The 25,886-nt window shown below is 34.7% G+C and overlaps 1 protein-coding gene across 1 annotated transcript in view; it reads right to left on the bottom strand.

The window, feature by feature from the left end:
* The window catches only part of TUSC3 (tumor suppressor candidate 3), a 123,415-nt gene that overhangs the window by 51,137 nt on the left and 46,392 nt on the right, over nucleotides 1-25,886 (bottom strand). The window contains exons 3-6 of the mRNA XM_014945492.1: nucleotides 21,240-21,357; nucleotides 18,421-18,561; nucleotides 17,720-17,860; nucleotides 9,589-9,678 (exon numbers count right to left, since the gene is read on the bottom strand). Of these exons, the coding sequence (XP_014800978.1) occupies nucleotides 9,589-9,678; nucleotides 17,720-17,860; nucleotides 18,421-18,561; nucleotides 21,240-21,357 (490 nt within the window). The remainder of the gene's footprint in view (nucleotides 1-9,588; nucleotides 9,679-17,719; nucleotides 17,861-18,420; nucleotides 18,562-21,239; nucleotides 21,358-25,886) is intronic.

Below are 25,886 nucleotides of genomic sequence, written 5' to 3'. Positions count from 1 at the left end.
GGATTCCAGACCTAACTGATTAATAATCCCAAATGGAATACAATGAACAACCAGAGTTTAGAAAGAATAGAAAGATACTGACTAGCAAATACATTTCTCTCTTAAAACGTCAAGAAGCTTAGCAATAAAATGAAAGTTGTTGGGAGGAAAGCTGAGGTTGCCCTGCAAATGAAATGAAAACAGATAATTTATATTTCAACTATGAAAACAGAGAAAAAGCAAAGAAGTTAATATGCAGTTAAGGGTGGTAATGACCCAATTTCTGGATTCTCCTTTCAGCAATCCTATGATGAACAAAAGGGATATAAGGGTCCACAGCTGACAGAATGCATCTACTCCACATAAAAAGTTGAAGGAAAACTCAAAAAACAGAATTCCAAAACTAGTACATAAAACTTAAAGCCTAGTAGCAACTTTATTATTTTTATGTATGTATTCTAGCTGAGCCTGAGCATGTTAATGTAAATCTATAGAACAGCATACCTAGAAACAAAAGACATTCTGGAAAGAAATTAGATTTCAATAACATGAAATGCTTCTGAATAACTTTTGAAATAAAGAGCAATTAAACATATGAACGAACATGAAAAATGAGATGAAATACAACACACTTATTCCAAAGAGATAGATATCAGATTCATCAGGCACAATCTCTTTTTTAAGGTAATTAATCCTCTTGACAAAGAAAATGCGCTACTATTTATCTACACTTTGGCAATTCATTCTGTTACATGTAAAGCTGGAGAAAAATGGGTTTGGAACAAACACCATAAGCAGGTTGAATAACTGGCTCAATGGGAGACAGAATAGGCTGTTTAAAAACACATAAAGGAACTCTAGATCTTGGGACTAATTTATTAAGTTTCAAGTGGAAGACTTGGAATACAAAAATAGGTACTAATGAATTCAGCTGATGCCAGAAAGGAACCGAGGAAAAAAACACCACTACATTACATGGGATGAAAATGAGGGTTATGTGCTTCAAAAGTCAGAAGGATTTCCACAAATTATGGTCTCATCATCTGAAGAGAACTGAGGAAAAAAGTATCTTCTATAGAAGTACAGGTTGAATATAATTCATTAATATGATCTGCCTATTAAAACATTAAGTAAAAATCGAGGTGCCAAGTATTGCATCTGCAATCCACCCTCCAGTTAAAAGAAGTTCCATTTGAATACGAAAGGTGCTACAAGACCACTGTAAAACAAGTCTGAGAGAAAATCCTATGTATAAGTCAAAGATTTTGATAAGATGCACTTGCCCATGACTGGACAAGGGCCCTCCTACTGCTGTGTACTCATGCACCATGAATTAAGCATTAAAGTTATTTGCTGGATCAGAGCTATCCAAAACAGCGATGATGGTCAAATGCAAAATGAAAAAAAAAAAAAACCAAAATAATTAAAAGGCAAAAGAGAAGGAAAAAACCTCAAACCAGCATTATGTATTTGGACTGAACTCGTTAACTTGGTAGCATACTTATGTTAGTAACCCAACCGTACAGCATTCTTAAAATCCCAAGCAGAATAAGTTCCACTGAAAAGAGACTCATTTTAAAGACATATAATACATCTGCAGACATGCGGACTGGTCACCTATACCAGTAAAATCCAGGATTCTGCTGGAAGTTGTTTCTGGTTGTTTGATGTTGGTTTGTTTGGTTTTGGTTTTTTTTTCCCCAGTTGTCCTTTTCTTTTTCAAATTGCTGTTGAGTGTTTACTGTTTCAGTTGTGCTGTCTATTTTCAGGATTCATTCTACCCCATGCTATATCTGCTATCTTTTTTGGAAGGGATGCTCTTCAATTTATACAGAAAATAATCCTCTGAGCAACAGGGGTTCGGATGTCCCTCTAATCTATTTCTTCTAGAATGTTTTCCTCAGCTTTGAAGAGACTCGTTTGGAGGGATTTCAGTTGTCTGCTCTTCAGTAAATTAAGCTTTCCAATATTTTAGTAGGGTGAAGGGAACAGGAAATTAAACAGGAGAAAAAAGAAGAAATATAAGTGTACCATTTTTATTTTGCCATTTATTCAAGGTTTGCAAAATATTTGTAGGCCTGAATTTAATATAGTATTTTTAAGGGATTGGACACTTTTAAGATTCAGATGGACAAAGTGTAGATGATGTTTTTGCTAAGAAAGGTTGGAACAGATCATCCTTGAGGTCCCTTTCAACTTGGTGTTCTATGATTCTATAAATGCCTTCTTTTACCTGACGGGGATTACTCAGTTTGATTACTATAAACTACACAATTGTGGATGTGCAAAAGGCACATTATTTTTGTTTGGAATTCTTTTTAGAACAGTGATTATACAAAAAAAAAAATACCATAGACCTAACTTTTCTTTCATTCCATTGACCTATATTAAAAGTGTGAAGGGCTGGTAAACGCAGACAACTTCCCTCTTTAAAATGGTAACACTACTTTCTCTTCATGTAAGCATTCTGCTATGCCAAGTGACCCCAAGACCTGTGAACATGAAAGAGGTTATTTCATGGTTTTGTTTATTGCTCAAAATATATATTTGAAAGACTTTCAGTGAAGAACTCTTATTAACCTAAAGTTAAAGCTCTCTAGCTTTTAACAGCTTTCATATAAATATTAATGATAGACTTTTAAATGGAACAGTGAGAAATGCCTCCTCTTTTCAGTACAAACATGTACAAAAGAACTGCAGTCTATTTCTAATAAATGTGTAAGTACTGAATACTAAGAAAATGTGAAGTACATTAGATCTGCTGCTCACCCCACTTTTTTCATCACATTAGCTTGATACAAGATGCCTTTAAAAATTAATAAAGTCAACTTTCACCAGGATCCTAAATTATAAGACTATAGTTCACATGTTAGACTATATTCTAGAGAATCCAAATAGTTTAGGTTGAATTTTTCCTTTGGACCTAACAGAAGAGCAGAAAGCTTTAATAGTAATAACAGATGTTGAACAGCATTTCTGATGACATAAGCATTATGGATTCTTCAAATAATTTTCAAGTTATATTGTAATGGGAATTTTATTTGAGAAGATGGAATTATATACATGCATTCCAATTCTTTTATAATTACAAACATTGTAATAAACAGAAGTACAGTACCAACCAATGATCATTAGATAAACTGTATAAATTAATTTGAGAAATGCAAAAAATAAGGAAACAAGTTCCTTCACTTATTTCAAGATTATCATTGTTTGTTCTAAAACTAGATGAAATTTCTTTTCTGCCACTGAAGCATTACTTTGCTGAAAGAAAAATGAATGCATTCATGTTCCTTGGATATGATTTTCAAAGGTGCTTTGAATAGGTCTACTGTTCTAAAAATCAGTGGTAATTTTACCACTGACTTAGAAAAAAAAAAAAGCCATCAAAAACCAAACCAGTAAAAAACGCTGTTTAACCCAATAATCAAGTCTTGCCTTTACCAGAGCATCAAATCTCACATCTGTTCATACGTATAACCTTCCCAAGTACCATTTTATTCTATTTTAATTTAGCATAGCATAAAGATATGGCTTCCCTATCTAAGCACACTTTCTGAATCCAAAACTGTTCCTCAGGTACTCTAGTTCAGACTCTGTTGAATTCTTAAGTAAGGATGCTGCTGGGCAGTGGGGAAAAAAACCCTAAGAATAGGACAATGTATGCTGTCAGGAGCTCTGAAAAAGTGTACTGCTGGGTTAAGTCTAATTTTACTAAAGTTCAATGTTAAATTCTAATTAAGAACTCAGGTAAATCAGCTTTTATTGAAGAGAAGGATAAAATTTACCTTGACTGTTCCTGAGAGAAATAAAAATAATAATTAAAAAAAGACAAAAATAAATTAAAAAGTAAATGAAAAGAACGGTGTGGATGGTGCAACACTGGAACAGACTGGAGAATCTCTAATCACGGAGACAATCAAAATTTCCTCAAAGTCCTGAGCAACCTGACCAGCTTGAAGCAAGCAGCTGGACTAAATAATCTTCAGAGGTATCTTTCAATCAAAATTATTTTATTATCTTAACATCTACAAAATCAGTGAAGTCCAAGAAGACAGAAAAAATAGATTCCTACCTGGCACTCAAGCTGGGTTTAAGAAAATGGCTCACATTCTAGTAGAAACAGAACAACATGTACATTCTGGTTTTCTGTTTAAAAAAAAAAAGCATATTTTTCTGCACTTCATTATGATTTTGTCTTCAGATAATTCGTAGCTTCACATATTAGAGGTCTCCCTGACTTCTGACATAAAAAGAGCTGTTCTGTACAAAACAGTTCTTTTTTCAAATGAAGTTAAATTGCTTCTAGGAGCCCATCTACGCTTTGCAAAAGGTGGGCAGGCAGGAGGGGGAGGAGAACTGTTTGTTTGTTGAAAGTGGTATCAGTCAATTAAAATTGGATTTCTGTTGTTACAAGCAGCAATTAAAATCTAGCCCTTTTTTCATTTTATTGGATTTTATCATGACAGACTACTTGCTGCCTGACTACTTGTCTAAAATGCAGTTTTACTTGATGGGAACATGTTCCAGCTTTTCTCAGCCAGCACTACAGCACTTGCAAAACAATGGTACTACCTGAACTTTTACAGCATGGAGGTTTCAACAATTGACCTTTTTAAGGATTTAGGGGTTCTAATGCCTCATGTGAGCATTCTATCATGACCATTTTCCCAAGTCCTTTTCTCCCAATAATAAAAAAAGGGGTACAAAATATTGTGTAAGGTTTCCCCTTTCTAATATCAAATAGGAGCACGTGTTATACAGAAAGTTACTGAAATGCCAACTACAATCACCTTTGCAATCTCAAAAATTAGGAACAGATGTCTTCTGCAGGTTAAGAGTCTTCCCGACACTACTTTAGATATGATGCTGCCCATTTGTTAGTGTGCTCATTTGTTAACAGAATTGTTTTCTACTAGCTCTACATCATACACTGCCAATTGTTAATTTTTTGACTAAATCAAGATAGAAGTTTAAATCAAAGGCTTGAGAAACCCTTTGCTAGTTGCAGCTTCTGAGTAGACTCACTGCTTTGATGACCACAGGAAAGTCGTTTCATTAAACACACTCATAAAATAAATAACCTACTTCTCATTTCTATCAAGCATATTAACATAAATAATTGGCTATTCCAATGAAATATTAAGAAGTATTTTCAATAGCATTATGGTTATGAATATTGTCAATAGATGCACCAAAATACTGCTGGGTACTCCTCATGCTAATCTGGATATCTCATGTTAAACACTGATATAATAACGCATATGGACTTTTCTAATCCAAAAATAAGACAAATATATAATAATGTATCGCATACCAAAGTGAATTTTTTATATACTGAAGCAGCTACCAATAACTCTGGCCAGTTTCAGAAAAGCTGGACATTACAAACACAGTCTTGGCAAACTGGACTTCAAACATGCTTCCAGATAGATGGAAGGGAAAAGGACAATGTATTTACTGTGACTTACAGAGCTTGAAAGGGAAAGTTATTCTTTAAAACTATTCCAAGAAAGTTCCATTTATTTTAATTAGACTCATATGAAAAACTCATGTCAGAAAACACAGAAGAATATAATTTAATAAATGACATTTTTTCCTGCTTAGTAATAGGGGACTAAAGCGAATTAAGACTCTCGATATTCTAACCAGAAACTTTTCATACAGAGTAGTTAATTTTGCATTAACAAATGTAAAAATGAAAAAAGCAAACATATTTTTCATTTAATTTCAGAAATGTACAGATTATCACATAACTGTATCAGCTAGACCATTTGGAAAGTAATATGTTATAGACTGCTCCTGAATAAAGATCAGTAGTTATAAAACTATGAAAGGTAAGTAGGGAAAAAAGGCTGAATGAACCCTGCAATTGAATAACTATTTATATTTGGTCTGATATTGCAAAGTGTTCTATTTGAAAGATCTGCTAAAGAGATATAAATTGCTTTCTAAGGACATAATTTGTGTTATGCTTGAACAATTTTAAGACGCTTTTAAAATATAAGACACATTAAAAAAAATCCAATTAATATAGTGGCAAATAATACAATTATCTGTTTCACAAAGCATCAGCTTATGTAGGAAAACCATCTAATATCTGACAATAAAAATATCGTATTCCCCTCTACACATAAAAAATTTTCCAACCTCTAATCATTTCCTCTCAGAGAAGGAAAGAAAATGATGAGGTCTGAAAACCATCTGAATTCAGTATTTTAGATCAAGCTTTGCCCTGTTCTCATTTCCAGTAAACTTCAACCATTTTAGAGATACACTCGTGCACACTGCACAATAAAAATAGCAAAATTTGTATCCAAATAAAAAAAGAAAGGCTGCTAATCCCTGGATAGACATACGTAAATGCTTTCTTAGCCATTGCTGCTATTTGATTAAAAGCTGATGAAAATCTAATGAGAATTCTTTGCTATTAAGTCAATTAAACAGCAACAGAACTACCTCTGCAGGAGGCTCAAAAATATGTAATTGCTTTCTCCAGCTCGCTACTTGTTTCACCAGCAGCTCTACACAGATCAAGCTCTGAATAAAAATCAGAACTCTCCCAAGACTGTTTATATACAGGCACCAATTGAATGCTTAGTTTTCATTTTCAAACTTGGTAAAATAGGTACAGATTTTAGTGTCGCACAGTCAGTAAGGGCCTAATCCTAACAAAATTATTAGGCAAAAGTTAAAGAAGTCCAAAAATATGAGAGATAAAGAACACGTCAAGATAGAAGACTAGCACCAGTTTTGCCAACCTAAACCAGAACTGGAATATCGAGTGGTACTGTGTGATTCAGCTTCTGACATAAAAATTTGAAGTGCTTTCACATGGACCCCAAAACCTGAAATTAGCTGACAGCAATGAATAAAGGAAGTAACAGCAACAACCTCATAAAGAAAGCACATCAACTCCACAAAGTTACAAAAATATGATTTAAAAGCTTCACTCAAAGAATATGATCATAGAATTAAAGTAATTTAGGTAATCAAGCAAATAATCCAAAATACAGTGCACACGTAAAAGATTTTAATAACTGGTAATGTTACTTTTGCAAGATATTGGCACTAGTAGTAGTATTGTTTAAGTAAGCCAATAAAGTAAATAAATAAAGCAAATAAATGTCTTTTCGTCTTCAGAAAAAATAGGAATTTAAGGAAGAGAAATGAAGTGTCATCTAAAATTACGACATGAACAAAGCAAATAATAGGAGGTATCTGAGGCAAGGAACAGTTTATGAAGACAGAATGTTATCGCTTTCAAAGTCTGGTGGTATATCAAGCTCTACAGCTAGTACAGAACTAAACCACTAACTCCTATTAAATAAGAAAAATTAAAAATTAGTACAGTTGAAGCTAACAATACAACAATTAAGTCTAGTGAACTATTCTACACCTCCTCTTAAAAGCAGAATTTTACACGGTAAGACTGTTAACAACTTTTCAGAGTATTATATGCAAGTAATCCTTGTGCAAAATTAGCATGGAAATCTGAAACTGCTACTAAATCCTAGACACTGGAAAGAAAGTGATGAGTTAAATTTCATCCGGATGTAAGGACAGCAGTTGCTAACTTAATGCAGGACTGTGTTACAGTGAATTATCATGGTTGAATAAATCTAACAGAAGTGTTAGATAAACACTTTTATGGTTTCAAATTCACAGGAACACAGATAAGTGCTAGAAAAATGAAATGGGAAAATATCAATAATGTTACTTGGAAAAAAAAAAAAGCAATGTAAAATAGGTAAAGGTTTACAAAATCCTTACTAAGCTTCTAATACTGGTAAAATCCAGAGCTTTATGTTACAACTATAGTGGTCAGTGGTCAAATTAAATAAATCAGGAACTTGGTGATCCTGCATCTATAGGGGGAATCTGAGTGGTTTCTTTACTGACAGAGACATAGCTCAAGGAGGTGAAGGTATTGACATGCAAGAACAAGGAAAGGCAGGTGAATCAAAAGCACAAAATAACTTGCCTGAAATCACATAATGGAGCAAAACCAGAAAAGAAGCTATGTGTGTTGATTAGTACAGTAGTTTAGTAACTAGAACTTAAAATCATCTCTACCTTTATGTTCATTATTTAGTTGTGTATGTTAATGCTCCCAAACTAGCAGCTTTTCAGACATTCAGATAAGATATGAGGAGTTCACACTCTGGAAACTGAGACAAGATGGCACAAATTCAGGAACAATTAAAAGGGTATTTGAAAATGATTTAATGGAGCCTATACTTCAGAAACACATCTTTAAGAAGGGCAATGTGTATAAAACTGAATACAGTAAAAACTAATTTGTCACAAATGGTGTTTTTTCTATGCAGTATTTCTTCTTTCTGTCACTCTGTAGGAAAGCATCATAAATTTAATGCTGCAAGGCAGTAATGAAAAACTCTAAATTTTTATAAACACAATGTTTTACAGAGATTATTTATTACATTATCAGTTCCACTACTGCATAACAAAGTTGACAGATGGAATCATGTCATTTTATGACATCAATAAGCTGCTACATTCCTGATAAAAAGCAAGTCAGTAATCAAATTCAAACCATCATTTTTTTGTTACTCCAATTAAGATATGGCACAAAGGGAGCTTTGAATTATTTTTTTTCTTTGAGACATAAGCCAGTCTTCTTTAATCAGTGATGGCCAAAGTCGAAAATTGCTCAACAGACCACTACTCATGAAAAGGTTTCCTGACCACTAAGTTCACTGCAAGTTTTGTAGATTCCATCCCAACAGCTTGCTTGAAAATTTGTAAATAACAAAGAGTAGTAGAAACTAGCCAAGGTCCTCTTTACCTTCTCAATAGGCAAAGAGAGTTTCTTCTTTTGAATTCTGATGGATGTTTGCTAATCTGCGAGCAGGAAGGAACAAGTAAGAGAACTCCTTCAAAGACAATAGGAGCAGGATATAACAGTAATTTTGGCTGTAATCACCTAATGGTAACTTAGTAAATCTGATAAAGAATTTAAATAAAACATTCCATAAAGGAAAAAGCATTCCATAAAGTTCAGTGGGACAGCTACAAGTGTGATAGAAAAAAAAAAGCACATACATAAAGGAAAAAGCATTCCATAAAGTTCAGCGGGACAGCTACAATTGTGATAGAAAAAAAAAGCACATTAAAAATACAAATAATTGCCCTCTCCTTTTAGAAATAAAATGCTCAAGAAAAAGTAAGATAAGAGGTTACAAACCTCTAAGGTTTGTGTAAATGGAGCTTGGAAAGAAGAAAAAACCAAACTTGCTTTTCACCTTTTGAGGGAGCACATTTCTACAAAAAGACACAATATCTATTTATCTTTGGACAGTGTAAATCGTGTGGTATGGAACTTTTTATAACACACTCACTACAGCTGGGAGCCTGATGGAGAGAATTTTGAAAGACGTGGCCACTCGTTTCATTCCTCAAATTAAATATGATAGAACTTTCTAAACATCTGAAATGACTAAAACAGACTCTGCTTGCAAAGACTTATGATTCTGGCACACTGTCATACAGTGCCATGGAACTGCAATAATTCGTTATTGTAGACTATGTCTGGAGTGACTATCTATCTATTTCCCCGTGAAATAAAATTAAAAAGAATCAACTCACCACTTGCCCATTCTGAGGATTTTTATGTGCATACGGGGGTCCACGGATATGATTCCACATCTGACCAGATGTCATAGCAAACACAACACACTAGAAAAAATAGAAAAACAATATACTCATTTATTTACCCAGAGGAACTGAAGAGAAAACCACTCTGCTGGTGATGTTTGTTTTAGATACATATTTGTTTACCCAACCAGATACAGTATCTATCTCTATTTGATTTTTTGGATAGGGTTTTCAGATGTGTTGCTCTCATAAAATTCTTAATGACTTGTGTTAGAAAATGAGTTAGCTCAAGACAGAGATTTTCAAAATCTCACTTGAAATAATCCTGGCTTTATGTGCACTTGGAATTCCACTTCTATATGGCAAAAAACACTGATAGCATTAGAATGCATTCATTGCAAATATTCTGCAAATGAGTCTTTGAGATTTATGTAACTTTGCATGAAGTTATTTCTGCCTCTAATCTAATATAAATATTTAGCTTAACTGTTTCCTTTCAGATGTATGAAATGATATATAGAACCATAAGGAAAATATTTCCAATTATCAAAAAAACCCTGTCTGTCCCATTTTATGAAATTCTCACTGTGTGTCCTATATGACTGTGATTCTTTTTAGCTGTGACAAATAACAATCCTTGAGTTGGCAGAAAAGTGAAACTCCCTATGGACTCAAGTGCAGAGTTAGGTTAGGGATGTACGAAAACTGTAAAATGGACATTAATTCTTACAGAAGGTCATACCACAGAATCTGTGACAAACGTCATACTCACAGCAAGAGTTAAAATGAATTCTTACAGAAGGTCATACCACAGAATCTATGTGACAAACATCATACTCATAGCAAGAGTTAAAATTACTATCCTAAAGATGAAAATATAGTACCTTTTGATCACCAAATGAGACAAACTGAAATGGGAAACCTGGATCATCTAAATATATCTTCCGATTTACCAGTATAGATAATCCTTAGAAAAACTCCAAGATAATTTAAGCACAGTTTTTACATGCATGTTAATTTTTACTGTACACCAGTATTCCCACCAGCACAGTACAGCCATGGTGATGGGCCTACAGGAAAGATGGTGAGGGATTCTTGATCAGAGAGAGTAATGATAGGATGAGGGGTAGTGGTTTTAAACTGAAAGAGAGGAGACTTCGGTTAGACATCAGGAAGAAATTCTTTACTGTGAGGGTGGTGAGACACTGGCCCAGGTTGCCCAGAGAAGCTGTGGCTGCCCCATCCCTGGAGGTGTTAAAGGCCAGGCTGGATGGGGCTTTGAGCAACCTGGGCTGGTGGGAGGTGTCCCTGCCCAGGGCAGGGGGATTGGAACCAGATGAACTTTAAGGTTCTAACTCTAACCATTCTATGATGATTTTATCACGATCACAGAATCATAGAATGATCAATTAAATCAATGATTTGATTTAATCAAGCAGATGGATCACAAATTTAAAAATTCATACCATAATGGTTAACTAAGCCATGGTTTACTAAAGCCCTTTAAAGAGTTTTTTTCAGAGAATGTTTAGTAACACATTTGTGAAATAAATGTAAGGTAGTGCATCTCTGTATCCCCATAAATGCAGCACTGCCACTGAAGATTGCAAAGAACTTAGAATGCTGACAACTCACCATCATAGAACCCCCTCACCCCAAACCAAAGCCAATGAGTGGTCTCAAGATCCAGAGAGAAACGGTGGAGAGTAACTATGACATCACAGAAGGGGAAAGTTAGTAGGAAGCGTGTGCATAAAACTTTTAATTGTGTTGGTATCGTTGAGACAATGCAGCACTGCCACTGAAGATTGCAAAGAACTTAGAATGCTGACAACTCACCATCATAGAACCCCCTCACCCCAAACCAAAGCCAATGAGTGGTCTCAAGATCCAGAGAGAAACGGTGGAGAGTAACTATGACATCACAGAAGGGGAAAGTTAGTAGGAAGCGTGTGCATAAAACTTTTAATTGTGTTGGTATCGTTGAGACTTTTTGTGCTTGTAATAGAAAAAAAAAAAGACAAAAATACACTTTCATATCCAGTTTAATAATAATTCTTTACTGTAGCGTTAAGATTTCAATTACACTAAGAACAGATTCTTGGCTTTAAATATAAGGTGTATTTCATTTTGCCCTTAACACGATATGGAGTGTAACAGTATAGTAATTAATATGGCAAATGAAAGAATACTGGTAGTGATTATTAGCAAATGGATTATGTTTTAATTAATAATATGCAAAGAAGAGAAGAGACTATATGCTTCCATTACTGGAAAAGGGAAAAAGGTAGTTATTTCTACCCCTTGCAGATTGCTTCAGCCGACAAATTTATACTGCAATTTTGGTGATGAATCAGACAGGAGATAGCTTATATGAATGTACAAAAGTGTAGAAACTAAAGATGCAGGTAACAAAAGTGAGGTGAAAGAGGCGTTTTGAAAGGTCAAAAGTTAGCTGAAAACTATAACATTGAAAGGGAACAGATGCATATAGTGCACAAACTGTGGCTCTCAAAGTGAGTTTTCTATGAAAATTGATTTTACTCATCCTTAAATTACTGTATTTAATTTACATTCTCTAGGGCCAAATCTGCTTCCATATGGAATGATTGAAAATAACCCACTTCAGTTTATATACAGTCATACACTTTATAATGGATAAACCTCTTGAATTACTGAAGATCTTTAATGCTTGTCAATACAAATACACTGTCTCACAATGTGGTAATGTCTAACAAAAAATATCTAGGAGACATAATAGTGAGGAGAAATATATTCTAAGTATTGATAATATTGAAAAGGAAAGAGTTATCAATATGTTTCTTTATCCTGAAGGCATCTTTCATATACTTCCAGTTCAGACTGTCAGTGACCAAGAAAACTAATTTAGTACACCACATCCTGGATCTACCATGATTTCCTCCAACATGCACCTCTTCACTGTGTATTTCAAAATGACCTTTTCAGGAGCCAAAAAAACCTTCTCCAGCTTCTCTCTTGTCCTCTTCAATTCTTAATCTATTTTAAATATCCTAAGAAGAAAGCATTTCCATCACATCCCTTAAGTAAGCATTTGATATGTTACAGATAGCACTTGACATTCAAGCTCAGTTTGCTGTGTTCTGTATTCTCTTATTATGATTATCCAGGTGAAAAAACAACATTGGAAACTACAGACTTCTACTGTTTGCAAAATGCATTTGAAATGCACCCTATTATTTGTGGAACAGATGCACACATCTATGATACATCACACCAATACACAATGCTTACCATCCCAAACCCCATAGTTCCCATAGGATCCCATTCTTTGGGATCCAAAATTTCTACAACAGCTCATTCACTCACCATTACTGTGTGGTGCTGTTTCCCAGAATAAAACTTCACCTACCAATGAGCAACTTGTAACATGTGATTAATCACTGCATATTTATCTTACAGGTTTATAATGTATTTATTTCAACAAAACAATTCATATGCAGAGAAATGGCCCATTTCTGCAGTTTTCTTGGATTTTGTCAAAGTACAAAAGATGAAAACTGGAGAACAGGAGAAGATTCAAGCTGAGGCACTTTTCTCTGAGCACCGAGAAAGATTTTTAACTCTACCTATCCGAAGTGAAGTCTGTACTTTAGCAGTTCTAGAGAGTAGAGTACCATGGACACCCCCTTTATCCACCTGCTCCCTTCTTTCTCCTTGCCAGACTCCAAGAACAGCGCTGCACGCCACTTGAATTACCAGGGGAGTTCAAGGCTTAGCTATTTTAAGAGCTATTTTAAGAGCTTCCAGATTTGGTAGCTTATTCTGCATTCAAATGTTAAAAGCAAACAGAGTAGATCTAAATTATTGGCTGGTGTGGTACAGGGAGGGAAGGAACTATTATTTGCTACAACACATCATGGTTCCAGGACCAAACATCCATAGGAAGTCTTCAGTGGCAATGAAGTTCACCCCTAGGAGCAGTCCTAGGTGAGTACATGGTATGTGTAGACTGGTCTGCTCAAGGACCTTATTAAAAAATTGCAAGTGATGCTTTCTTGATGGCTTCACAGTGCATGACTTTGGCCTCAGTTTTGCCAAGAGGGAAACTGCTTCGAGCTCCCCCGTGGTACATTTGTGGGTGGTACCACCAGACTCCTGAGAGCAGACGCAAGGTTAATAAGCCCCAAGAGTCCCACCAGAACACTGAATTGCTAACAAGACACAACTTTACAGGTACATGGGCAGAATTACTTCACTCTTCCTGCTCTTGCAAGCTTTCTCAAATGATTTGGGTTTAATGCATTCCTTTCTGAAAGGCATAAGTTTTGCTTAACAGTATCTTGCAGTTCATTAAAATTACTAGATACTTAAAAAGCCATTTGGTATGCATTTTGAAGTGAAGCTTCCTACCAGCAAATACTATACAAAGCAGGTCATTAGATTTCTCTCTGTAAGTTTAGACCCCAGAACACAGCAAATATTTTGCAGGATAAAAAATAATAAAATTCTAGATTCATTTATGAATATAGTTAAATCCAAACACAATTTCAAAAAAAGGGGAGACACAGGTAGGCAGTTCTGTGCTTAATTTCTACACTGTTCTGTACATGTAAGTTTTTTCCGCATTGTGTTTTTTCCACAATGATAATTTTAAAGAAATGTAACACTATCTGGTTTAACTCTGCTTTTGTACTCAATGAAGGCTACAGAGCTGCAAGATCTGTACTCAATTTTTAAGTAACAATCCATCACTTCCTAGAATCTCCATAAGAGATATACAATTCAAGGACAGGGAGTACAACACAGAAGCAAAGGAAAAGGGTTTTTCTATCTTTAAAAGGTACGGTGCACCTCTAAAACCTCTAACTATGGGAAGAAAACTAATAACCTGCATTTATTACTGTTCTTTTGAGATGCCTACCTACTCACATAGAAAAGCATGGCTTTTTCCAGCTGTATCAGTGAATAAAACACATTACTTTTTTATCCTTATTCCCAGACGGGGGTAAAGAAGCCACTGGTAGCCACAATACCCTTCAAGCTCTTTGGAGCAATAACTGATGATGAATGTACTGTACAGTCTAGGTACTGTGGAGTGTATCAGCACAGAACACATTTCTCTTAACCATTAACTGTTACAACAAGAGTAAACACATGCTTTGTCTCCTCATTCAAGGGACCTGACGTATTTTGCCCAAAAGAGTCAACTCCTAGGCAGCTGCCTTCAAATCTGAGCACAGACTTTGCCTTCCCAGATTCCACAGGTATAAAGGTAAATCTGAAACATACACATAAAACTGAAAAAACTGTGCAGAAACCCACGCTGGCAGCCTGGGAAAGAAAATGCTTTAAAAAGCTCTCTAGTAGCCCACATTCAAGCCAACTGAACAAATAAACCCTCAGCACCAGTACTGTTGCCTAAAATGTAGCAATTCCTTATCTAAAATGTTATAAATTTGTCCAGTTTATACCATCTGACCTTTTTTTCCTCTCTGCTTAAGAAAAGAAGAGTCTTGACAAGAATCTGTATTGCTTCTTATCAGTATAAAAGGACAGGACTCTGCAAATATCTAAGGACTGAAGTCTGTCCTTATCTTTGTGCTAGCATGTCGGAGGGACAAATATCCATAGGATATGAATTAAAGTCCAAAATAATCTAGGGCCTACATTTTGGATGTGATCACAAAAGACATCTTTCAGGATATCATGTAGTGTGAGTGACTCAGTCACCCTGGTTTGCCATTCTAAAAGTCTTCTGGGTAACATTGCAAATAAAAAACACTTAAGGCCTACAAGATGCTACCAATCTCTGCAGCGCTTCAAGGAGGGGATGAAACTGCTAATAGCAGTTGTGCCATCTAATGTTGAGGACAAAACCAATTCAACAATCCTGTGTGAACTGGCATTGGAATCTGTGTGTCAGATAAAAGCTTTAGTCTTGCTTTGGATATATCAAAGCCATTAAATGGATCACTAAAAATCATATTCCTAAATATTCTCCTAAAATATTGCTGGAAATATTACCTATGAAGTAACTTTCTGGTATCAATGGATACTGGTATCAAATAAAATTTTTGGTCAATATTTCTGGGATCCTCTGTTCTCCTGCTAGTAAAACTAGCAGAGAACTTCATGCTGAGATATTTTTTTTCTGATGTTTAGGAATAGATCATTCAATCAGGCAAAGAGGCACTGTCCATTATTCCTTTAAATCAAAACTATCCAGCATTTGGGAGGATAAAAGCTCTTCATAACAAAGAAGCTTTGAAAAACAAGGAAAAGAAAACCAGAAACTTATCTGTTTGCAATGATACAGTTTTCAGCTACTGAATTCCAGGATATCTATGAAAGAGTTTCAGTTGAAATTAAAAACTTCATTTTCCAAATGGTTAATGAATGCTGGCTATCTAGCCATGCAACAACTCCCTAAAATCAATCAAAACCCAAACCTAAAGGTTTCAGAGAAAAGTTCCTGTGCTTTCTCAGTTCTTCAACATCTGTAAAAAATGTCAATAAAGAACAAAGTAACTGCCAATACTCCTGTCACAAACATGGGCTTCCAGCAGATTTTATGAATCTTGCCAGGCTTTCCCTGTTCAATTTGTTTTTTAAAGTTCAAAAAAGGAAAAAACATTCATGAAGAATAGAATTCTTTAAAAGTAACTATTTAGTAGTTAGTTATATCCTTCAGAAAAATCATTTCATTAGGCATGACTTGCTCCCTTTAACTAGCCACCATCTTCTCAATTTTTCCTTTAATGAGCTTATAAGAAAAAACTTTAAATTTTACTGGTAGAAAAAAGCACCATGTAGTACAATCCTAACTACACAATACCTTAGAATGAGTATATTAATGACTGTCCCTTTTCTTCTATGGATCTTGACACATTCTAGTAATTTTACAGAACCGAGGTCACCTGTGCAAAAGCCTGCAATCTGAAGTCCCTACTGATTCCACCAAAAAGACCTTGCAACATTAACTTTTATGTCCATGGACGTCTGAATAAAACCAAAAGGACTTGTGACTGCATGATCTTTGCTAAAACATCATTTTGCAGTATGGGGCTTTGACAACATTATGAAGGCAAAAGAACAGTAATGATTAAAAAAAGGGAAGCATCTGCTGAACACCATGATTAATTGCTATATACTTTCAGATATGAGACCTTTTTCTAAAACATCCTCTAAGTGCTATTCGTTTTTAAAGTAAACAGTTTTACAGGAAATAGTGTTAGCAACAACATTAAGCAGCATTAATGCCATTTCAATTCCTTTGAATTCTATAATTCCTTGTCAATACAATCAGCAGGATGACAATTACTGAATGGCATCAGTACATTTTCTTTAAACGTTTGATCACATTTGGACACTGACCCTGTCCACAGGGGTTCAGTTGAATGTGATTATAAGTTTTCTGCATTGCAATTTACAGTTATGTTCAGATGTAAAATATCCAGCTCCTACTAAGGAGAACATCCAATATTTTAAGAAAATTAAAATTAAATATTTTAAGAAATGTGTTAATTTTCTTAATTTAATTAGGAATTTAGTTATGTCTTCAACTGTTTATAGAATGCAGATTGTGATAAAATGATTCTTGATTTGAAGAACTGATTTTTAACCTCTGCAAGACAAAAAATACAATTGCCCAAAACATTCAAACATTAAACTTCTGATCTGAAACACCCTGAGATATGAAATTGGAAAAAAAAATAGCTGTCTCGAGAGATATAGTGCATGGTTTATTACCTATCTTTATCTGATTACATATCTTTCTTTGATTTTTGACACAAACATCTATTTTGGTGTGCTACTTACTGTTTTACTCAGATAATCTCCAGCGATTAGGAGTTCAAAAAAACCAGAATGATTCATATCAAATTTGAGCCTTCTGGTGGTAGTGCATCTTTAAAAAGTATTATCATGGAAAAATACTGATAATCCAGAAAAATACATGGAACTAAATACGACAGATTTACTTTGGAAGAGAACTGTCAAAACTCTGTGCTAGAGCTCAGGCTATTCCAAATGACACCCTGGAACAAAGAAGACATTCTGCCCCTGGCTCTCTAGATCAAAAGGAATGGTGTTATGCTAAGATAAGAAATGAAGAGCATATTAGTAAGGAAAATCTGCATACCAGAGCTGCCATGGCCCAGCCAGTTTTGTTGTAGATGAACTCCAAGTTATTTCTTCGCAGGTATAACAAGCCACCAACGAGAGACACCAGAAGAGCCAGTGCAATTGTACCAGAATAGTTTGGAGGCCGGAACACTCTAATCTGGAAAAGATAAATGCAAATACAGATTGCAAATAAATGCACACATTCAGATCACCTTCCACATAAATAAACAGGGAGCATCTGACATCTGGTTTCAGAGTCAGAAAGACTAATCTCTAGTGGTATACTTAAATAAGAAAAAAAATTGTACTTCACTTAATAAGCACATAATATGAAAAAAGGTTTAAGCATCATTTTTAAGCATTCAACTCCAAAATACTATTTCTTCAACAGATGTCTGAACTAGGAGCAACAACTTTGCATCTCTCTGTTCTGTATATAGCTTTGCAAAGAGTGTTTTACTCACTAACAACTAATTATCACAGTGTCACTTCTTCTTTTCATCCAGAATAAGACTACATAAAATTTAATGTCGCAAATTGCAGAAGTTACCACAAATACCATGACTATAATTCGTTCTTTTTTTTTTTTTTTAACATGTTCTAGAACCTACTTATGAGGAAAACAAAGTATAAAGGAAAGTTGGAATTTGTCATCAGCCTGTCTCAGACTACAAAGATACATTTAGCTTCAACTTTTAAAATTGTGGAAAGGCTTACATGAACATCTGTTCTGTCAGCTATCCATTTAGCTAACTGCTCAGCTGCAAATCCGATTCTCTGCAGATCAAACGTATCAGCTCTCTTGGGTTTACCTTTTGGTGGAAAATGCATGAAAGTCGGGGCAGAGTTCATATTCAGCTATAAAACCAGGAAAAAGAGATGAAAAAAATTAGTAACTATATCCTCAAAAATATTTACCTGTTATCTGTAAGGCAACACAAGTCTAATTAGCATGAAAAATACTATCTGCCTCTTTTTTTAATATGTCTTCAAGTATAGTCCTGCAAAAAGAGTGCCCAGAATATTCCTTCCTGTAGATTCTTTGGGATGTTTAATTATTGAGAGTATTTCACTCGCAAGCTTTTCTAAGAGTATTTTATGCTTTAAAGTTCTCACACGCTCTAAGAACTTTCCTCTAATTAGTAAAACAAAGGCCATCTCACCCATCCAATCTATTATACTATATTAAATTATAATACTAGAGGAGAAAAAAAAGTGTTCAAATAGCTTGACAGTGTTTCGCTTGCCTAGATCTCACCAGTCCAAAGTCAACTTGACTACACTACTCATTGAGCCTTCCATGGGCTTCAAGACAGACGATCCACTAGTGGCCAGTCTTTTTTTGAACCCAGAATGGCCTAAATAAGACTACATAACTTGCCCTGGAAATTACATGACTGTAAATCCATGTTTTGATACCACTGGATATATCAAAAAAGTCAAAGGTGATGAAAAAACAGATTTACATTTGCCACTTTAAATTTTGACTTCAACTTTGCAAGGTGGTACGGGAGAATAGAATTTTGCTACGTGATATTCCTTCATATTCAGTCCATCAGAAAAAGTGCAATAAAACACTTGAAGAAATGGAAATGAACATAAACAAAATCAGGGGAAATACTTAAAGATTATGTAACATGGAGATCTTTAAATAACAAATGCGGAGTAAACTTGTTTGTTTTATAACTGCAAAATTATCTTTATTACATAGGCAAAACATAATATTTAATCTATTACAGAAATAACTTCATCAACAGAAATTACCACTGATGAAAATATTTTCCATCTACATAAAAAATTTTCTCTTCTTGAGTGAACTGATTTGGAAATAAAAAATATTCTGAGAACAGCAAAGAAAATTGTTGTGAAATAGTTTAATAAAATTTTTTATAAGATACAGAAACCTTCTGCCATTGTATAGAGTTTGGGGGGCGGTTGGTCTGCAACTGCTTTGTCATTTCTCTATAAACAGAATATAAGGTGAAAAATCAAAGTCATATTATTTTTTTGGTTACTTTTTTTTTTGCAGTATGGCATCGATATTACATAACTGTTTTGCCCACATAAACATAAGGTCAAAACTACATTTCCCCCAAATCCACCTTAAAATAGTCATTAGTATCACTTATTCTTAACACCGTTTCTCAAAGACAGTCAAAAACTTACGTATTTGAATCTAATTTGGTCTAACTTTATATAACTAAATGCATACCACCTGAAATAAACTTTGACACAAGACTTTTACACAAGGAGTAAGTTGGACTGGACTATTCTAATAGGTATTGATTGGCCTAAGGCAAGATCAAACAACATATTTTGTATTATTATAACCATGTAGGGCAACATAAGAATTATTTGAACTAAAAATTTATTTGAACTAAAATTTTTAAAGCACAAGCTTAAGCCATTAATAACTATTCTTTACACAATACATTCTAAGATGTCAATTGGAAGCAAAAAATATTTACTAAACACATGAATTAACCTTCACAGAATCACAGAATCGTAGTGGTTGGAAGGGACCTCAGAGATCATCGAGTCCAACCAACAAAAAACAAAACAAAACAAAACAAAAACACACCAAAACAAAAAAACAAACAAAAAAAACCCCACAAAAAACACAAACCACCACCCACCACCTAAACACACAACAACAACCACCAAACCAAAAACCATCACCCACCCACACAGCACCCCACCACAAACCAGTAATCTTGGGCACTAGAGCATGCCCTGAAGAACCATGTCTACACTTTTCTTAAATACCTCCAGGGATGGTGACTTAAATTATAAGTATTTTAAAAATCAATATTGAACTTTTCTCCTGAAAATTTTAAATCACACTTCACCAAAAGGTGGTTAAAAACACAGAACTTAAAAACTTGTCAATGCTCTTAATCTGCATTTTTAGCATCAATCAACAGAGAAATATTAGAGAAATCATGTCAGTATTCAGTAATCATTTTCAAGGGATGTGTTTTGCCTTGAATACTCAATTTAAGACAGGTCTTTTGACTGTTCTCCACCAATTGTTTTTAGCTCTTCATAGCCAATATATAAAATCTAAACCAGTCTCTTCTCTTTTCCTTGAAGAACTTCCCGACTAATACAAATATTACTGTAGTTGAAGACTACTGTATTACATAAAAGCAATTAAAAGGCTCTTTTAGTCAAGAGCTTTGTTCCCTTAAAGATAAAATAAAGGAAATCTTTAAACGCAAATGTTAGTTGCTTTGGGTTTAATTCTAAAAAATGACATTAACAATGGGTTGAAAAAAACTTGCGTGCATATAATGTAATCTATAAAAAAAAACATTAGAAATTACACTTGGAAAATACTAGAAGTTGCTACTTGTACAATCTGTCTTCACTAATGTCATAGAAACTGCAGTGCCTGGTGTTTTTAACCAGGAAAAATCTGTATACTAATCACAGAGGTACATATCTGCACACAGAAAATAATTTGTCTCATATCATTTTGCAAATCAAGATTTAGTTATAAAAAGTAAAAGTGCATTACAGTATCCAACATTTACCTGTTGAAAAACATCTGCCCCTTCATCATAATCCACTATTGTGAAAAACAGTTTGTTCGAAAAAGCAGATGAATAGCGCCAGGAATTAGCCAGGACTTGATATTCTTCGTTAGCTTGCCTGGTAAGGAAAAGAAACAAACATACATCCATGTGGCATTTGCTGGCAAAAAAATTCTATAACCAGTTGCAGTGGTTAGATGAATTACACTTGCAGTATGATTCTCAACATCCACAGTATCAATTAAAAAAAGTCTCGGGTAGTTATGCAACTCTTTGCTTCGAACGTGCCTTCTACAAAATTAGAAATGTGTTAAGTCAAACTATACCAGAAATGTCCTAAAATGACGTTAACAAAAAGTAGTGTTTTCCATATTTAAAATTCTCAGAAAATAGGAGTGGCCAGTGTCATGAGATCTGCTAACAGATCCCTGCAAGGAGATGCTTAGATGGTCCTGGAATATGGTATCAGGATTTACTTGCTCAAGACAGCTGCACATAAGGAATTCAGTAGCTGCACATAAGGAATTCTGAAGCTAGGAGGAAAATAACACAGAAATGTGACAGTAGTAATCTTCTTAAAAGAGCAGAGCCACGGAACGAGCCATAGAAACTGCTACACCCTGGGGAAATGATACTAACTAAATGAACAGTAGGCCTGTTAGCAGCATAATACACTCAAGATTATATCTATAAAATTTGTTTTAAAATAGATAAAGGATAATTTTGCACAATGTATAGGGGAAAACAATCTTTTCTATCACCACTAGAAAGTCATATTGCTACTACTGAAATTTGTCAGAAAGCCTTCTCCTAGCTTTACTCATGGGTTTTTTTTGGTTGGGTGGCTTTTGTTTGTTCATTCATTCATTTTAACAGGAAAACAAACAACTTTGCCCTGTCTGCACTGAGAGGAAAGGAAAAAACTGAATTCCAGGAGAAGAATTCTGGGATCCTTACCAGCAGAGATGTTCTCTAAAGACACAATCACAGAACCATAAAACCCACAGGTTCTTCCACAGGACAAATCCATATCAATGAATAGTTCAGAAAAGAATAAAATAAAATAAAGATAAAAAAACCTGAAAGGATCCTTGCAATCCTTTTGCCTTTACACAGGCTCCTTTGCTAATTATTTCCATATTACCAATTAATCATATCTGCTCTACAGCCTAAACCAAGGTTCTACCATTTGGCAACTTATCTTTGCAAGTGGTAGATGCAGAAGTAGTATAAATTAATGTATTCTGCAATTTTTCCCAAAACAGTGTTTTGAAAAAAACGGTTCCATGTGTGTGATGATGCTGGAGATGCAAAAACTTAAAAAGCTGGAGATGCAAAAATCTTTTCATTGCAAGAGAAGCTCTGCACTAAACAGACATAACACATATCGCGTTTTGAGAGAGCGAAGAGGGGGAAAAGGATAACAGGGCCACAGATGTCACAAGACCCTTCCCATTTCCTCGATCTGCCTTAGGCATGAAATATATTACATGCAACTCCAGCAGAGTTGTGTTGTATCAAGGAATATAATGCACACCCAAAAAAAAAGAAGTTAAAATGAAATTGTACTAATTCTTACCCCTCCCTCTCCCCAAAAAATATCTTATGAAGCACAATAAAAACTCAACTTTCTCCCTTAATACTCAATTGAATAAAATCTGCTATTTAACAGACTAATTCAATGGGCAAAGTTCACAATTATAAAAACGTGAGTTGGGCATTAGATTGGCTATTTCTAGAAATAGCTACTAACATTAAGCAGACTAACATATTCACTGTCCTCCTGAAGAGGGCAGTCAAACAACATCAAAGGGATGCTGCAAAATCTTAACTAATATCTGTAGGGCACTGATCTGTTAAACCTTCTATATTAAAGCTGGAGCACTTTTATTATAAGAACAAGATAAAAATCACTTCATCTTGATGCCATCATTTTTCTTGGTCCACCTTTCACTTGTGATGAAACAGTATTTCTGGGAAATTCGGTTACTCGAGTTATGCCCCCGCTATTTGAAAGAAAACTCTTGTTCCTGATGATCTCCATGCATTTTGCATCTTTGAACTATTTTGGATTAATACAATAGGTCAAAAGTCTCATTTTGCAAAAAGTTTTCTTAGATTTTCTATAAGAGAGTCAAAGCACAGTTTCATTCTCACACTGAAGATAGGAAAGCATTCTCTAATACATCCTCACAGCAGCTCTTGCGGGGTTTGGGGAAAGGAGAGGAAAACAAGGAGGGGGAGGAATACAAAGTTACAGGATTACTACAAAGAGAACTGAAGAACATCCCAGAGTCCACTATATAATTCCCACTGGACACAATGCTGATGCAATCACATTGATAACTTTTTGTAGCATTGGTTACTCCTTTTCAGATACAATAACAGTAAAAAGCACAAGTGCTTGGCTGAAAAAAAATTGAACCTCAAATTAAAGTTAGGCAGCATCAACTCTGTCACTTCTTATCCACCCATCTCTAGCATCAATTAATATCAATTCTATCAGTTTGTTTCTATGAAGTAATGTTAATTATATGAAATTACTGTAATAATTATATGAAATACTATAAAGGCATAGGGCAGAACTACACTTGGTATGAAGTCATCAGAATAATAACATGTTAGCACTGATCTTGTTAGTTTGACAGGATTATTTGATAGACAGAGAAGATTTAAATATTATTGCTGCTACAGTCACCTCTTAAGAATTTCATCATAACAGCAACACAGCAACTAGCAACAACAGTAACATTAAACAGCTACTAGAAAACAGTGTCCAGATCAAAAGGGAATGCTGCTATTAGATTTGCCTAGAAAATTCAATACACTGAAAAGTAAGCTGCTAAGGAAATGCTCTACAAAAATTTCTTCCATTACACAAGAGGTGCTTGTTAAATATTAAAACTTTTATTTAAAAGCATTAATTATGTGGGTGTCTATGGCAGATAATCAGATTTATATAGCTTGAGCTATATTAAATTAGATTAATTTTATTCTATTAGTCCAACATTATAGTAAGGAAAACACAAATGGAATATTAGGAAAATAATAAAAGAGACTGTGCAATTATTTGCCAAAGAAAGCATTAAAACTTTTTTTTTTTTTTTATACTATGGACCGTACAAAATATTTACAAACGTACAATTGGGAAAGAATGCACTACCGGGTCACCTACCTGGCTTTTCCATCTGTTTAAAGTAAAGTGTGATCAGTGCTGCAATTTACCTCCAATATAAACTTCTGGTTTTTATTTGGAATGGTTTTCCCAAAATGAAGAGAAGAAGGGGCTAAGTGCATACTTGAACTTCTCAGCATCGAGAAGATAATACATTCAGAATGCTTATTTGCTTTTATTTTTGTTTAGACTGACTCACAACGCCATGGTGAAAAGCACTGAAGAATCTACAAATGTGCCCAGAAAATTCACCACACACAACAAAATGAAAAGAGCATGGACACTAGTTGAAAACTACATTGTTGACGCAATCTAGATATCTATAATAGGAGAAAGCAAACTAAAATCCATGCTAGTCTATTTACAGCATCGCATGAATTTTCCAATATTCTGCAGATGAAAAACAGCTATGAAATCATATTTTGTAGAAGTTACAAATAAAAAAAATAAAAACTGAAATTGTGACCATAGGAAGAATAAGGAGTCTCTTATGATCCAGGTACAAAATTACCGCCCTGTTAAACAGGACTCATCAATACTTCTATCAGGATCCTGAAGTGCACTGGAAAAGTAATTGCAGAACTTTCAACAGCTCCTTCCACATTTCCTGCTCCGTCTTTGAACAAAAGTTCAAAAGATAATTCACTCTCGGTACAGTTAAGAGACCTGTCAATGATTTTCTCACTACTCGCTCTTGATCACCAGCAAAGAACTGAAAGGCAGAGGATCCTGTTTCTTCTTTCTGGTGACACCTCCTTGACTGTCAGAATTCTTTTTGCTGTTGACCTACTCTTTGATCGGCTACTTGAAAACAGTTTTCTGAGATACCTTCTTGAACAGGGAAACCAACAGAATTCCTCTCTTTTCTAGATTAAAAACCTCCTCTCAGAGGTCTCATTGACAGGGTAGATGTTAATAAAATTATGTGGAATCTCTTCTTTCACATATTTTGTCATTTCCTTCTGCACATTGTGAGTCAACAGCAGAAGGCAGCTACATTCAGACCTCTTTATGAAACATGTACTACATTAAGCTCAAAACTTAAAAATGTGCAGGCTATATGTTGAATTATATCTTACCTTTTCTATAATCCTGTAAGAAATACAGAAGGAATAGCTCAAGCAGTTGACTGAGCTCATTCTGCAGCAGGCTTTCTGCAGCAGCTACAAGGTTGTTCTAATAGATACCATTAATAATTCTGACAGAATTCAGCCTTGTCACTCAAATGTAACTAAGGAAGTCTTTAGAAAACATGTGCCATACCTGCAAAATTGACCCATCTCCCTCACATCCTATGTATAAATTTTATGTATATACTTTGTATGTATATTTACACACACATATCTCTTTATAGATACACAACTTCAGCTAATGGGAGTAATCAGTGCTCCTTTCAATATAGTGAAACTTCTGATGTTTTTAAAAATATAACAGTCTAGACAACATGGGGGTGAAGAAAATTAACGGATACA

Source organism: Calidris pugnax, unplaced genomic scaffold (assembly GCF_001431845.1).
Source record: "Calidris pugnax isolate Ruff unplaced genomic scaffold, ASM143184v1 scaffold58, whole genome shotgun sequence".
NCBI lineage: Eukaryota > Metazoa > Chordata > Aves > Charadriiformes > Scolopacidae > Calidris > Calidris pugnax.
Note: the sequence above shows the minus strand (reverse complement) of the source record. Positions and strands in the feature narration are given on the sequence as shown.